Source organism: Monodelphis domestica, chromosome 5, assembly GCF_027887165.1.
Source record: "Monodelphis domestica isolate mMonDom1 chromosome 5, mMonDom1.pri, whole genome shotgun sequence".
Lineage (NCBI taxonomy): Eukaryota > Metazoa > Chordata > Mammalia > Didelphimorphia > Didelphidae > Monodelphis > Monodelphis domestica.
The window spans coordinates 16,929,314-16,943,738 of record NC_077231.1 but is presented as its reverse complement, the minus strand read 5'-3'; the positions used below and the strand labels follow the sequence as shown (position 1 = coordinate 16,943,738).

Here is a 14,425-nt window from a genome sequence, read left to right as displayed (position 1 = left end):
TTTACACTCAACTATTGTCCTAAAAGAAAAGATAGCTAGATGTTCTTTCAGGCTTCTAGTTTCAGTCATAGATTATAACCATCTTATTTCACAAATAAACATAGGGAGGTGAAGTGACTTGCCCAACAGATTAAAGCTAGAGGTAGCAGGGCTGGGGCTCAGATCCAAGTTTCCTGACTCCTGGCCAAGTGTATTCTTTCAGTTGTGCTACAAATCCAGGATTTAATCCATTTAAGGCATATAGAACCTTTCTAGAGTCCACAGAATATCCTTAAGGAAAAGTTTGCCATAGGATGCTTCCCAAATATTAAATAGCAATACTTCCAAAGCTAAAACTTCTTTCCTCATTTCTTTTTTCATTGAGCTGATTTTTTTTCTCTCCCTCATTATCTCTCCCATCAGTGAATTATATCCTAGGAGAGGATCAAAATCTAACCCATGTAAGAGAACTTGATGAGGAGACTGTTAGATGAGTTCACTAACCAACCTGACCACATTTATAGGTATAATACCTACTTATAATAATGAGCTCATTTTAAGCCCTAAGGTCCACTTGGTTCCTGCCTCTTTAACTTGAGGGAGTTTTAGATGAAAAGTTCTTAGTTCAGGCACCATAGCTCCAAGCATCAAGTTGGGAAAGTTTCTAAAGTTTGGGCAGAAGTTGAATATTATTCTCTAGATAACCTTTGGCCTCTGTGATAAAGGCAAAATTCAGTCTACCAGAAACATCTAGATAACAAAATAGCAGATTATGTTAAAGCATCTGTGAATAGTCAGGAATTAGGAGGAAGGGTTGGAGGAAAAGCTGACCTTTTCTTGAGATTTCTCATAGCCCAAGTCCTCTTCCTGAAATGCCTATTGAGCCAATAACTTTCCTCAATATTTTTCTGATACATCTCAATTCACTTCTCTTTTCTCTCTCTCTCTCTCTCTCTCTCTCTCTCTCTCTCTCTCTCTCTCTCTCTCTCTCTCTCTCTCTCTCTCTCAATACTCTCAAAACGGAACACAGAATCTCTTTTTTCCCTCCAATTCGGAGATAGCTTCTTCCTTTTATGTATACTCTCAGGGAGACAACATATATACAGCACTTTGCAAACCTTAAAAGCACTTTGCAAAAAACTAGGTAACTGTTACTCAGGGTACAATCCAGTGTCTCACAAAACAGCTTTGGTTGATTCAATGAAGAGTATAGATCCTGGTTACAACAGACAATGACTGAGTCAATAAAAAGTTATTCCTATAAGGCACCAGAGAAGATGGGGCATCAACCCCACTCTTAAATTTATGAAATGGATTAGGATAATTAAAATTTCTAATGACATGACTTGATGAAACTTGTTTCCTCACCTTGAGGAAAGTGAAGTGTTCTAATTTGTTCTTCGGTCTGAGTTAAATGATGATGATTTTAATCACAAGTAATAGGTGCCTAAGAAAAACACTACACCAAATGACCAGTTCCTTGGGCTTAACACAGTTGTGAAACAAAACAAAAAACAAATGTCACTGCCACTGGCTAAACCTTTTGGGACTTTGTTTTGTTATTGTTTTAATATAGAAGCCTGGTTTAGGCCTGATTGCTAGATCACATCAGATTTCATTGGATTAGATGGCTTTATCCAGACATTTAGTCTTTTTGGCCATGATTTTCTGTTCTGAATCACCAGTTGCTAAAAAGAAAAAAATAGGAACATACCTTAGTGAGTCATCGAAGCGAACTGTGGCAGCACAATGAAAAATGATATTGGTGTGGTCCAGGAGTTCCTCTAAGTCTTCCTTGCTAATGCCCAAATCTGGCTTTGTGAGATCTGCATAAATAGGTCTAATCTTCTCGAATATATTGGGGCAAATTTCTTTGGCCTTTTCAAAAAGCTGAAACACAGATGTAAATACATATACTTAGTCATTATTTAATTCTCCCTTTTCACATTTTTGAATTAATTTTGTAAAATTGGCTAGGTTTCCCAACAAACCCAATAAAGAAAACTATTTTTTTATAATCCTTACCTTCTGCTTTGCAATTAATACTGTGTATTGGTTCCAAGGCAGAAGAGTGGTAAGGGCTGGGCAAGGGGTGTTAAGTAACTTGCCCAGGATCACACAGCTAGGAAGTGTCTGAGGCTAGATTTGAAGCCAGAACCTCCCATCTCTAGGCTAGGCTGTCAATCCACTGAGCTAAAGCAGCTGTCCCCTGTTGTTATTTTTTTTAAGTTGTGTTTCACTCATTTTCTGTACTTCTTATGCTCCAAACAAAGTAAATAATTTTTAAAAATGATATACAGACCACATCAACAAGCAAACCAACAAGAACCACATGATTATCTCAATAAATGCAGAAAAAGCCTTTGATAAAATACAACACCCATTCCTATTAAAAACACTCGAAAGCATAGGAATAGAAGGGTTGTTCCTAAAAATAATAAACAGTATATATCTAAAACCATCAACTAATATCATCTGCAATGGGGATAAACTAAATCCATTCCCATTAAGAACAGGAGTGAAACAAGGATGCCCATTATCACCTCTATTGTTTGACATTGTATTAGAAACACTAGCAGTAGCAATTAGAGAAGAAAAAGAAATTGAAGGCATTAAAATAGGCAAGGGGGAGACCAAATTATTGCTCTTTGCAGATGATATGATGGTCTACTTAAAGAATCCTAGAGATTCAACCAAAAAGCTAATTGAAATAATCAACAACTTCAGCAAAGTTGCAGGATACAAAATAAACCCACATAAGTCATCAGCATTTCTATATAATTCCAACACAGCTCAGCAGCAAGAACTAGAAAGAGAAATCCCATTCAAAATTACCTTAGACAAAATAAAATACTTAGGAATCTATCTCCCAAGACAAACACAGGAACTATATGAATACAACTACAAAACACTCTCCACACAACTAAAACTAGACTTGAACAATTGGAAGAACATTAACTGCTCATGGGTAGGACGAGCCAATATAATAAAAATGACCATCCTACCCAAACTCATCTATCTATTTAGTGCCATATCCATGGAACTTCCAAAAATTTTTTTTTTACTGACTTAGAAAAAACCATAACAAAGTTCATTTGGAAGAACAAAAGATCAAGGATATCCAGGGAAATAATGAAAAAAAATTCAAAGGAAGGGGGCCTTGCAGTCCCAGATCTCAGACTATATTATAAAGCAGCAGTCATCAAAACAATTTGGTACTGGCTAAGAGACAGAAAGGAGGATCAGTGGAATAGACTGGGGGCAAGCGACCTCAGCAAGACAGTATATGACAAACCCAAAGATCCCAGCTTTTGGGACAAAAATCCACTATTTCATAAAAACTGCTGGGAAAATTGGAGGACAGTGTGGGAAAGATTAGGTTTAGATCAACACCTTACAACCTACACCAAGATAAATTCAAAATGGGTGAATGACTTGAACATAAAGAAGGAAACTATAAGAAAATTAGGCGAACACAGAATAGCATACATGTCAGACCTTTGGGAAGGGAAAGACTTCAAAACCAAGCAAGAATTAGAAAGTTACAAAATGCAAAATAAATAATCTGGAATACATCAAATTAAAACGTTTTTGTACAAACAAAACCAATGTAACCAAAATCAGAAGGGTAGCAACAAATTGGGAAACAATCTTCATAAAAACCTCTGACAAAGGTTTAATTACTCAAATTTACAAAGAACTAAATCAATTGTACAAAAAATCAAGCCATTCTCCAATTGATAAATGGGCAAGGGACATGAACAGGCAGTTCTCAGCCAAAGAAATCAAAACTATTAATAAGCACATGAAAAAGTGCTCTACATCCCTTATAATCAGAGAGATGCAAATCAAAACAACTCTAAGGTATCACCTCACACCTAGCAGATTGGCTAACATAACAGCTATGGAAAATAATGAATGCTGGAGGGGATGTGGCAAAGTGGGGACACTAATTCATTGCTGGTGGAGTTGTGAATTGATCCAGCCATTCTGGAGGGCAATTTGGAACTATGCCCAAAGGGCGATAAAAGACTGTCTGCCCTTTGATCCAGCCATAGCACTGCTGGGTTTGTACCCCAAAGAGATAAGGAAAAAGACTTGTACAAGAATATTCATAGCTGCACTCTTTGTGGTGGCCAAAAATTGGAAAATGAGGGGATGCCCATCAATTGGGGAGTGGCTGAACAAATTGTGGTATATGTTGGTGATGGAATACTATTGTGCTAAAAGGAATAATAAAGTAGAGGAATTCCATGGAGTCTGGAACAACCTCCAGGAAGTGATGCAGAGCGAAAGGAGCAGAACCAGGAAAACATTGTACACAGAGACTGATACACTATGGTACAATCGAAGGTGATGGACATTAGTGGCAATGCAATGTCCCTGAACAATCTGCAGGCATCTAAAAAATACTATCCACAAGCAGAGGATAAACTGTGGGAGTAAAAACACTGATGAAAAGCAACTGCTTGACTACAGGGGTTGAGGGAATATAACTGAGGAGAGACTCTAAATGAACACTCTAATGCAAATACCAACAACAGGGAAATGGGTTCGAATCAAGAACACATGTGATAACCAGTGGAATCGTGCATCAGTTATGGGAGAGGGAAAGGTGGTGGGAGGGGGGGCGGGGAGGAAAAGAAAATGATCTTTGTTTCCAGCGAATAATGTTTGGAAATGACCAAATAAAATAATGTTTAAAATTTTAAAAAAAATGATATACAATGTTAACCTTGACTGAAAAAGCTCAAAATGTATACTTTACTCGTATATCAGAATAGTGATATGACATTGACTCAAATTCCCTGATTACCCTCATAAAAAGCAGCACCAATATACAAGATTCCTATGCAGCTCCTAATTGAGAATAGAATAGTTCAAGGATGCAGCAGAAAGATTGCTGAATTTGGTGTCATAGGACCTGGGTTTGAGTTTTGGCTCTGCACCTTAACAACTTCTAGCACATTGCCCAAGTCACTTAACCTCTCTAGCTTGTTTTCTCATACATGAAATGAAGGGGATGGATTAGATGACCTCTTAAGTCCTTTCAAGTGCTAAGTTTTATATCCTATGATCAGATTCATGTCCTCGGACACAATGTGATTCAAGCTAAGTGGGATAACTTATCCCAGAATAATAATTATAAGTAGACAAAGCAATTATAGTGAGTGGAAAGAACGCTAGATCCAGAATCAGAGACAGGGTCAGAATTAGAACTATTTTCAAATCCTAGTTCTGTCACATTTCCTGAACAAATATTTTGCTTTCCCTGGGCCTCCAAAGCAACCAGATGAAGGAGTCAATCCCAGATCTGACAAGAACTTGTTATGTCACTATAAAAAAGTCCTTTAACAACTGTTACCTTAGCTTCCTTGTATGTAAAATGAAGGGACTTATGTAATTAGAATCTGTTACCCTAAATACTACAATTCCCAGCACCCCACTCTCCTCACATTACATGCTAACATAAGGAGGATATAAATTTGGTGTAGCCCCACCTCTCACTCTCTTCTCTTCCTGTCCTGGCTTTGGTGGAGCAGGCTTTTTAAACAGGCCAGGAGAACTTAGTTAAATAATTAGGTTTTTTAAATTTCTATTTCCCTTTCATTCCTTCTACTTCAAGTAATTATTAATAAACTTCATAAAATATAATTCTTGGAGTGTTGGAAATTAATTCAAATCTTACAGACAGAATTGGATATGATTAGATTAAATCTAATGGATTAGATGAACTCTCAAGTCTCTTCTAACTCTTAACATCTTAGATATAATGCTGAAAGACAGTGGTCAGAAGGCTTGTATTTGATTACAGTTCTGCTACTTATTAGCTCTGTGACTTTCTGTAAGTGATCAGCTCTCTGAACCTCAGTTCATTCCTCTGTAAAACAGATATAACATTACTAATTATACTACACATTAAGTGATGCATATAAAGTACTCTATCAACATTAAAGGATAATTTATTTATTTTTTAAAAACCCTTCCCTTCCATCTTAGAATCAATACTGTGTATTGGTTCTAAGGCAAAAGAGCAATAAGGGCTAGACGATGAGGATTGAGTGACTTGCTCAGGGTCATATAGATAGAAAATATCTGAGGCCACATTTGAACCCAAGATCTATCTCTGGGCCTGGCTCTCAATCCACTAAGCCACCTAAAGGATTATTTAAATGTAAATTGCAGTTAATTTAAGAAGAATACTGACATGTTTTGTTTTCATTATTATTATAAAGATGGAATTGTTATTATTCAGATTGAATTATTCCTTTTTTCTTGCAAAAGGATTTTTGGCCAAGTTGCCAATATTTCCTAATAAATTCTTCCCTATTCCCTTTGTAGAAAGTCATCAATTTAAATAAATAAATAAAAGAAGACAGCCGAGATAAACCAACCAAGATATTGAGGAAAGTTTGACATTTACTTAGTATTTTATACCTTTACAAAGAAAGTGGGGGACTTCTCCTTTGTTCAACTATAACTAACTATTCCTTTTTTAAAACTGGAATTCTCTTAAGTTTTGACATGGCAACATGTCAAAAGCTCTCTTGTAGAGAATGTATCTTGTAGTTAGAATGGGCCAAAATTTTTCTTCTAATTTATTTTTGAGCATGATGAACTTTTCTTTTTATAGCAATAGTTACTTAAAGACCAAAGGCAAGACAGAAAACCTGCCAAGTCAACAAAATAGTTAATTTAGAAGAATGACAAAACAGGTTTCTCATTTCAAGAAATTGTCTCTATTGCTGCTATATGTTTAGCTTGCATTGTGATGACAGAAAGTATTTGAAAAAAACATTAATATAGCACTTGGTATACTTCTCAGTGGATTACCACATCTTGAAGGCTGACTAAAATACTGACCAATTTCTTGTCTCTTATGATCCTAGATTTTTTTTTCCCCAGAGGCACTTATATGTAGCTAGTCTCTTCCTCCAGTGATAGTTTCATTGCCAACCAAATGTACTTTTTTGACTTTATGTCATAATCATTTCCCATTCCCTTTCCATAATGAGGATTCCTCTGTGACTAAGAAAGATTATTAAACTCATCTGATAGAGACCATATCTGAAAATGTGTACAATATTCTGATTTAGTAGTCTTTCACCTCTTGCTATGAAAGGGGGATATGTTTTATTATCTATTTTCCATGACCTTCATTGGCTTTGGTATTTAAGTTTAAATTCTTTTCCATGACTTTATTTATCTTGGTGAAGTCATTGTGAATATTGTTCACTTATTTGGGACTTCATCAGTTCATACTTCCTTATTTCTCAGAATTTTTAATGATTACCTGTACAATAACATCCCAATACATTTACACACCATGGTTTTCTTCATCCATTCCTTCATTAATGGACACCCCCTTTATTTCCAATCCTTTGCTAGCATAAAGTACTACTGTGATTTGTTGGCATATATTGGACTTGACTGCTGTAGCATCTGTTTTTGTAGCATATGCTCGACAGCCAAATCACTGGGTCAGTGGTGTGGATACCGTAGTTACTTTTGGTTTTGCTCACATGTACCAATTTTCATTTGCCATATTGAATTTAATTTTGTCTTCTTACTACCCTTCTCTGTCATACCAATGAAATTCTTATATCAGCCTTCATTCCTGTAATTTGGCCTCAGCTTTAGGAAGATGCTCTTAATTCTATCATTTGTGATGATCAATTGATAAAATGAGTGGTCACCATTTAGTCCAAGATTGATTCTGTGGCACTGCACCTTGCATGGTCCCTCAAGATTTATACTGAAACATTGACAATAATCTCCTCTGTATGAATTAGGTCGCATGAATTTTTTAAATATATTTTAAAATATTTAAATTAAAAAAATTTTAAATAATTTTCTTATTTATAAGATTTGAAAGGGAGCTTAGAAAAGCATCTGAATCAACCAGTGCTAGTGCTCCTCAAAAACAATACTCCTGCTTTTAGACCACTCTTCATTGTCCAGTGAAGCTACTGCTATGGAAAAGGGGGTCAGACATCTATACCAGCTGCCAACTAACCACCATTCATAGGGCAGATTGGCTAGCCTAACCAAAGCTAGGGGATACCCGAGGGAGAAATAGGAGGGAGCATGTGCCAGACATGTTGAACAGTCAATATGATCTGACCAGCATTTCTCCATAGATCTATTGGAGACACAGTAGGACCCTGATGCCACTGGACAAAAGTTCAAGTGCTTCCTGGTAAACAATAACTTGTCATCTGCTTATAAGAATGAGAGGAAATTTGGGTCTGATTAAGGTGATTGGAAGAATTTGGGCAAAGAGATACCGGATAAAACAACCTGCATAATTACAAGTTATTGAGAGGGATTAATTAACTCCATAGAGCTAAGAAAGAAAATTCTAATAAAATCTGACTTCTGGTTGAAGGTTATAATGAAAGAAGTTAGATCAAAAGGACTTTGAAATAAACTATAGAGATAAAAAAGTAACCATTTCTTGGGTGAGGTGGTTGCAAAGAAAGCCATTTTGGCCTCAACTCAATTATATTGGGAATGTACCTCTAAGAGAAAAACTTATAAAGTGTTGAGAGCTTTAGGAAAATAGCCCACTGATGTAGGAGTGATATAAAATAAATTGGACCCAGCAGTCAAATGTTATGTTAAATTGGCCTCTATGCAACATATATAGTTGAACTGCTGATCTATATGTACTTTATACTCTAGGATTCCTCACATTTATAAAGTAGATTACTTCTATGGAATAGTTGTCTGAGGGTATTTTGTGTTGACCAAGATCTGTCAATAAATGCTCTGACTTTATACAAGAAAGAAGAGTAACTAGAGATCCTATTTAGAGATAGTCAATCAATCAACAAGCATTTATTAATCGTCAGGCACTGTGTTAAGTGCTGGGAAGACAAAAGAAAGGCAAAAATTGTCCATCCTAATACAGGAAACAACATGTAAAAATCATAGATAGAAGACATAGAATAGATGGTAGGTGATTAGAAAGATACTAGAAGCAGAGAGTATAGGAAGGAGGGCTTCAGTTACAATAGCAACAAATATATGGGTACAACTGAAGTATATATTAACCTAAAGACCCTTCAGGCCGAAAAAAAATTAATATATGGAAATTGATATGTAACTCAGGCTTACACAGCTCTTGAACTTTGTCATTAACACAGTGAAAGGAAAGAAATACTTCTTCCATTTTGTGTTAAAAATGTTGGGCCAATATTTACTTATTACTATTTACTTATGAGTAGATGATATATTTTTTTTCACCATTAACTGTATCCTAGGTTGTTGACAGCAAAGCTAAGCTGAAAGAAGTCAGACTCTGGCATAGAAAACATCACATATGCATATGTATGTATCATATATAATTTATGAAGCTAGGTGTATGTGGTTAGAGCATTGGATTCAAATCTTCAAATCCAGCCTCAGAAACTTAATATCTGTGTGACCTTGGGCAAGTCACTTAACCTCTATCTGCCTCAATTTCCTCCTCTAAAAATGGGGATGATAAAGTATACCTACCTCCAAGGGTTGTTGATAGTTTGACTCTATAACCCTCTATAAAGTGCTTTGTAAATTTATAAAATGCTAGTTGTTTTATTGTTATTCTAAAGTTAAATGGAAATGGCTTTAGATATCTATATAAATAAATATATATGTGTATGTGTTAAATATAAATTTATTGACTGATTAATTGTTCAGCTGAGTGACTGCTTAAATCTTTTGATTGTTTGTTTTTCAAACCCTTACCTTCCCTCTTGGAGTCAATACAGTGTATTAGCTCCAAGGCAGAAGAGTGGTAAGGGCTAGGCAATGGGGGTTAAGTGACTTGCCCAGGGTCATACAGCTGGGAAGTGTCTGAGGCCGGATTTGAACCCAGGACCTCCGTCTCTGGGCCTGGTTCTCAATCCACTGAGCTACCCCCAACTGCTTAAGTTTTAATGTATATTAATGCATCAGTGGCTTAGAGAGTTGGTCTTAAGAGTCCAATTTAGGAGCTTAAATCCTGACACTGACACTTACTTTGGGAATTTCTTAATATGTAAAATAACAGGGTTGTATTAGATGACCAATAAGATCTCTTTAACTTTTAAATCTATGTTCCTATGTACAAACAATCCACTTAATGGGTAGTGGGCAATTGATGATATGACCCTAGAACTCAAGGGGGAGAAGATGGCAGTATAGACATCACTGTGTGAAGATGATAATTAAACCCTCTAGTTTTGATTTCTTTATTTAAAAACTGCCTATCAATAAGCACATGAAAGTGTTCTAAATCTCTCATAATTAGAGAAATGCAAAACAAATCAACCCTGAGGTACCACCTCAAACCTAGCAATTGGCCAACATAATAGCAAAGGAAAGTAATAAATGTTGGAGGGGATGTGGAAAAATTGGGACACGAATGCATTGCTGGTGGAGTTGTGAATTGATCCTATCATTCTGGAAGGCAATTTGGAATTATGCCCAAGGGCTTTAAAAGACTGCCTGTCCTTTGATCCAGCCATACCACTGCTGGGTTTATACCTCAAAGAAATAATTGGGGAAAATACGTGTACAAAAATATTCATAGCTGCGCTCTTTGTGGTGGCAAAAAATTGGAAGCTGAGGGGGTGTCCATTGATTGAGGAATGGCTGAACAAATTGTGGTATCTGTTGGTGATGGACTACTATTGTACTCAAAGGAATAATGAACTGGAGGAATTCCATGTGAACTGGAACAACCTCCAGGAATTGATGCAGAATGAAAGGAGCAGAACCATGAGAACATTATACACAGAGCCTGATACACTGTGGTACAATCAAATGTAATGGACTTCTCTACTATCAGCAATGCAGTGATCCAGGATAATTCTGAGGGACTTATGAGAAAGAAGGCTATCAACATCCAGAGAAAGAACTGTGGGAGTAGAAATGCAGAAGAAAAACATACGACTTATCACATGGTTTGATGGGGACATGATTGGGGATGCAGACTATAAATAATCACCCTAGAGTAAATATTGATAATATGGAAATACGTTTTGAATAATGATACATGTAAAACCCAGTGCAATTGCTCGTTGGCTATGGGAGAGGGGGAGGAAAGGGGGAGGGAAAGAACAGGAATCATGGAAAAATATTCTAAATTTATTAATAAAAAAATAATTTGAACTGTAAGTCATGAAAATGCATATTCAGTTACTTAATCTTCTCTTTTGTTAGTGTATATTTATCTGTGTTGTATTTTATTTTTATTTACTTTGCTAAACATTTCCCAATTACATTTTAAGATAGTTCAGCAATGAGCTTGACTATTTTGGTCTACACTACGACAGATCAAACATTTTATTCTATTCTATTATTATTCTTTCTACCTCAAACACTCAAAAGGATCTGTGATTGTATTGATTTGGATGTACCTTCCAGAAGGCATAGCACATCTTCTACAATTGCAATTTCAGTCTTCCTGAAAGTTTGACTCAAGGAGTTTACCCAGTGTAAGAGACCTTTCTTGCTTTTCCTGGAATTGTGAGCATTCTATGGAATGCTTAGGTGATCCATCTGTCCTCCCTTACCAGTTCATCTTCTTGTCCTATCATATTGTCCTTACTACATAATTTACTTTTTTTTTAAAAAACCCTTACCTTCTGCCTTAGAATCAATGCTCTGTATTGGCTCCAAGGCAGAAGAGTGATATGGGCTCAGCAATGGGGGTCAAGTGACTTGCCCAGGATCACACAGCTAGGAAGTGGCTGAGGCCAAATTTGAACCTAGGACCTCCCACATCTCTAGGCCTGGTTCTCAATTCACTGAGTTATCCAGCTGCCCCCCATAATTTACTTTTAAATTTTATTTGCTGTTCCACACACACACAGAGAGTTATCTCATATTCACTTTGTAACTCTCCAATTTTCCTCTGTGTGATATTCATTTAAATTACATTTGAAGAATGTTGTTTCATGTTTCTTATCTTTGAAGAAATACCTAGAGTATTAGTATGGGAAAAAAAAAAAGATGATCCTTTTGCCTGTGGGTATGGAAGCTGGAGATTATTAAAGAAGTTTCATAATTTCTCCAAGGTAATCTATCCTACTATCCTCCTAATTCTGGGTACATATATATTTTCATATATATGTATATTTACATATACATAAACACATACACATATATATGATTTGCATATGAGAATTGCTCTTTTGCTAGGCTCAAAGTCAGGTAGGTGGCCCAGTAGAATGAAGACTAATCCTCCTGAGTTCAAATCTGGTTTCAGTTTTGCCACCTGTATGACTGTGTCAGAAGTTTTGCACTCAAAGAAGAGTGGCAGGCTGAAGGGCTGCTGAATCTTTTCTCCTCGATGGGGGAGGGGCCCCAGGAGTTCTGGAATCTTGAGAAGCAAGAAGATTCTGACTGAGATTCAGTTAGCTCTCTCATCTTGAGAAGCCTAGGAGGGAGGTCTGGCCAAGACTTTCTCCTGAGGAGATACTCACCTTTTTCCTCTCCTAGTGACTGGATATCCTTCCCCCCACCAATTCCCAACTGAAGTGTTAGATGAAGAAGACATTGAGCCTCTGTCAAACTAACCTCACAGCTCCTGGTGCCCTGGGTCTGAACTGTGCCAGATGGGCCAAGATCAGGACAAGCCAAGCCCAACTCTCTCAGGGAGCCCAAGGCTGCCAAGGCCTGGGTTCCCCAACTCAAGGAGGGAGGAAAAGAGTAGCTAGAGTAGGGACACCTCCCCTGCTTTCTTCACAAACCTTTCCCTGCCAGCCATTTCTTAGTATTATCCCTGGCTGACTTAGTTTATAATAAAGTTGTTGTCTTTTCCCCAAAGTGACTCAAGTGCAAGTGGGCCAGCTTGATAGGGAAAGTAACCTATCTGAAAAGAAAGCTTTAGACACCAGTATTGGAGGAAGCCAAAGCCAGTTTGTGAGAACAACCATAGCCGAGGAGGGAAGGCTGAAGGGGGAAACTACTCGACCTGCCTCTCATTGAATGCTGGAATCATTAAACTCTTCTGAGGGACTAAAGCTCTGAGGAGTCCATGCTTATATTCCTAGGAATAGTAAACTGATTTACTTGTGATTCTTGAGTGCTGTCTTCTTGGTACTTAACCAAAAATCTTCTCACATAAACACTCTCTTGTAGGTGGGCAACAAACATGAGTTACACACTTGAACTTCCTTGGGTGGATAATCAGGTCACATTCTTTAGAATCATTATGAATCTCTTCCAGTAAGTTCTACAGTGTTACAAGATGTGATGTGACCAACACAATATCATTCACAAACAGGAGCAAATGGAGGATCTCACCATTCAAAGTTAATGATTCTTCAACTTGAGCTACATGCTGGATCTCCTCCACAACAATAGCAAATATTTACATCTCTCCACTTCGTGTCTCACCTGATGTTTGTGATCACAGAGCCACTGAACAAGGTTATCTCTTATTCAAGGAATTTTGATCATTTCGAATGGATTGGAATAATTTTGATGAAAGGCTGTCTTTAAAATAGTATTATGCTCTATCAAGTTAAACTTTTTTTCCCATAAGAAACAAGCAATAAATATAGTATAATATCATATTCTTTACATCTTTCAGTAAACGTTTGATGGCAAAGGTATAGTCCACTATGGAATATTGATTGTGAAGGGCTGTCTCTTGCTTAATATCAGTATTGACTGCATTTAATATACATCTGTGCAATTTTTATGAATAGGAAAGCAAGCATATAAAATTTTAGCTGCTGATTATCTTTTTAGTTTTTTATTTATTTTTTAAATATTATTTTTTATTTGGTCAATTTCAAACATTATTCTTTGGTTACAAAAATCATTTTCTATTCCTCCTTCCCCTGCCCCAACCCCTCCCAACATGCAATTCTACATGTGTCCTTGATCAGAATCCATTTGCATGTTGTTGTTTGCACTTGGATGTTCATTTAGAGTCTATATCCCCAGCCATATCCCCTCGATCCATGTATTCAAGCAGTTGTTTTTCTTCAGTGTTTCTACTCCCACAGTTTTTCCTCTGGATGTGGATAGTGTTCTTTCTCATAAATCCCTCCGAGTTGTTGATCGCTGTATGTCCATTGCATTCGATTGTACCACAGTGTATCCGTCTCTGTACATAATGTTCTTCTGGTTTGACTCCTCTCACTCTGCATCAATTCCTGGAGGTTGTTCCAGTTCACATGGAATTCCTCCTGTTCATTATTCCTTTTGAGCACAATACTATTCCATCACCAACATATACCACAATTTGTTCAGCCATTCCCCAATTGAAGGGCATCTCTTCATTTTCCAATTTTTTGCCATCCCAGAGAGTGCAGCTATGAATATTCTCGTACATGTCTTTTTCCTTATTTCTTTGGGGTACAAACCCAGCACTGCTATGGCTGGATCAAAGGGCAGACAGTCTTTTAGTACCCTTTGGGCATAGTTCCAAATTGCCCTCCAGAATGGTTATATCAATTCACAA

General features: G+C 36.9%; 1 protein-coding gene across 4 annotated transcripts in view; it reads right to left on the bottom strand.

The window, feature by feature from the left end:
- Positions 1-14,425, bottom strand: part of FAR2 (fatty acyl-CoA reductase 2) — a 126,577-nt gene that overhangs the window by 41,939 nt on the left and 70,213 nt on the right. For all 4 annotated transcript variants that reach the window (XM_007502846.3, XM_007502843.3, XM_007502844.3 and 1 more), the window contains one exon: positions 1,694-1,869. In XM_007502846.3, coding sequence (XP_007502908.1) covers positions 1,694-1,869 — 176 coding nt within the window. The remainder of the gene's footprint in view (positions 1-1,693; positions 1,870-14,425) is intronic.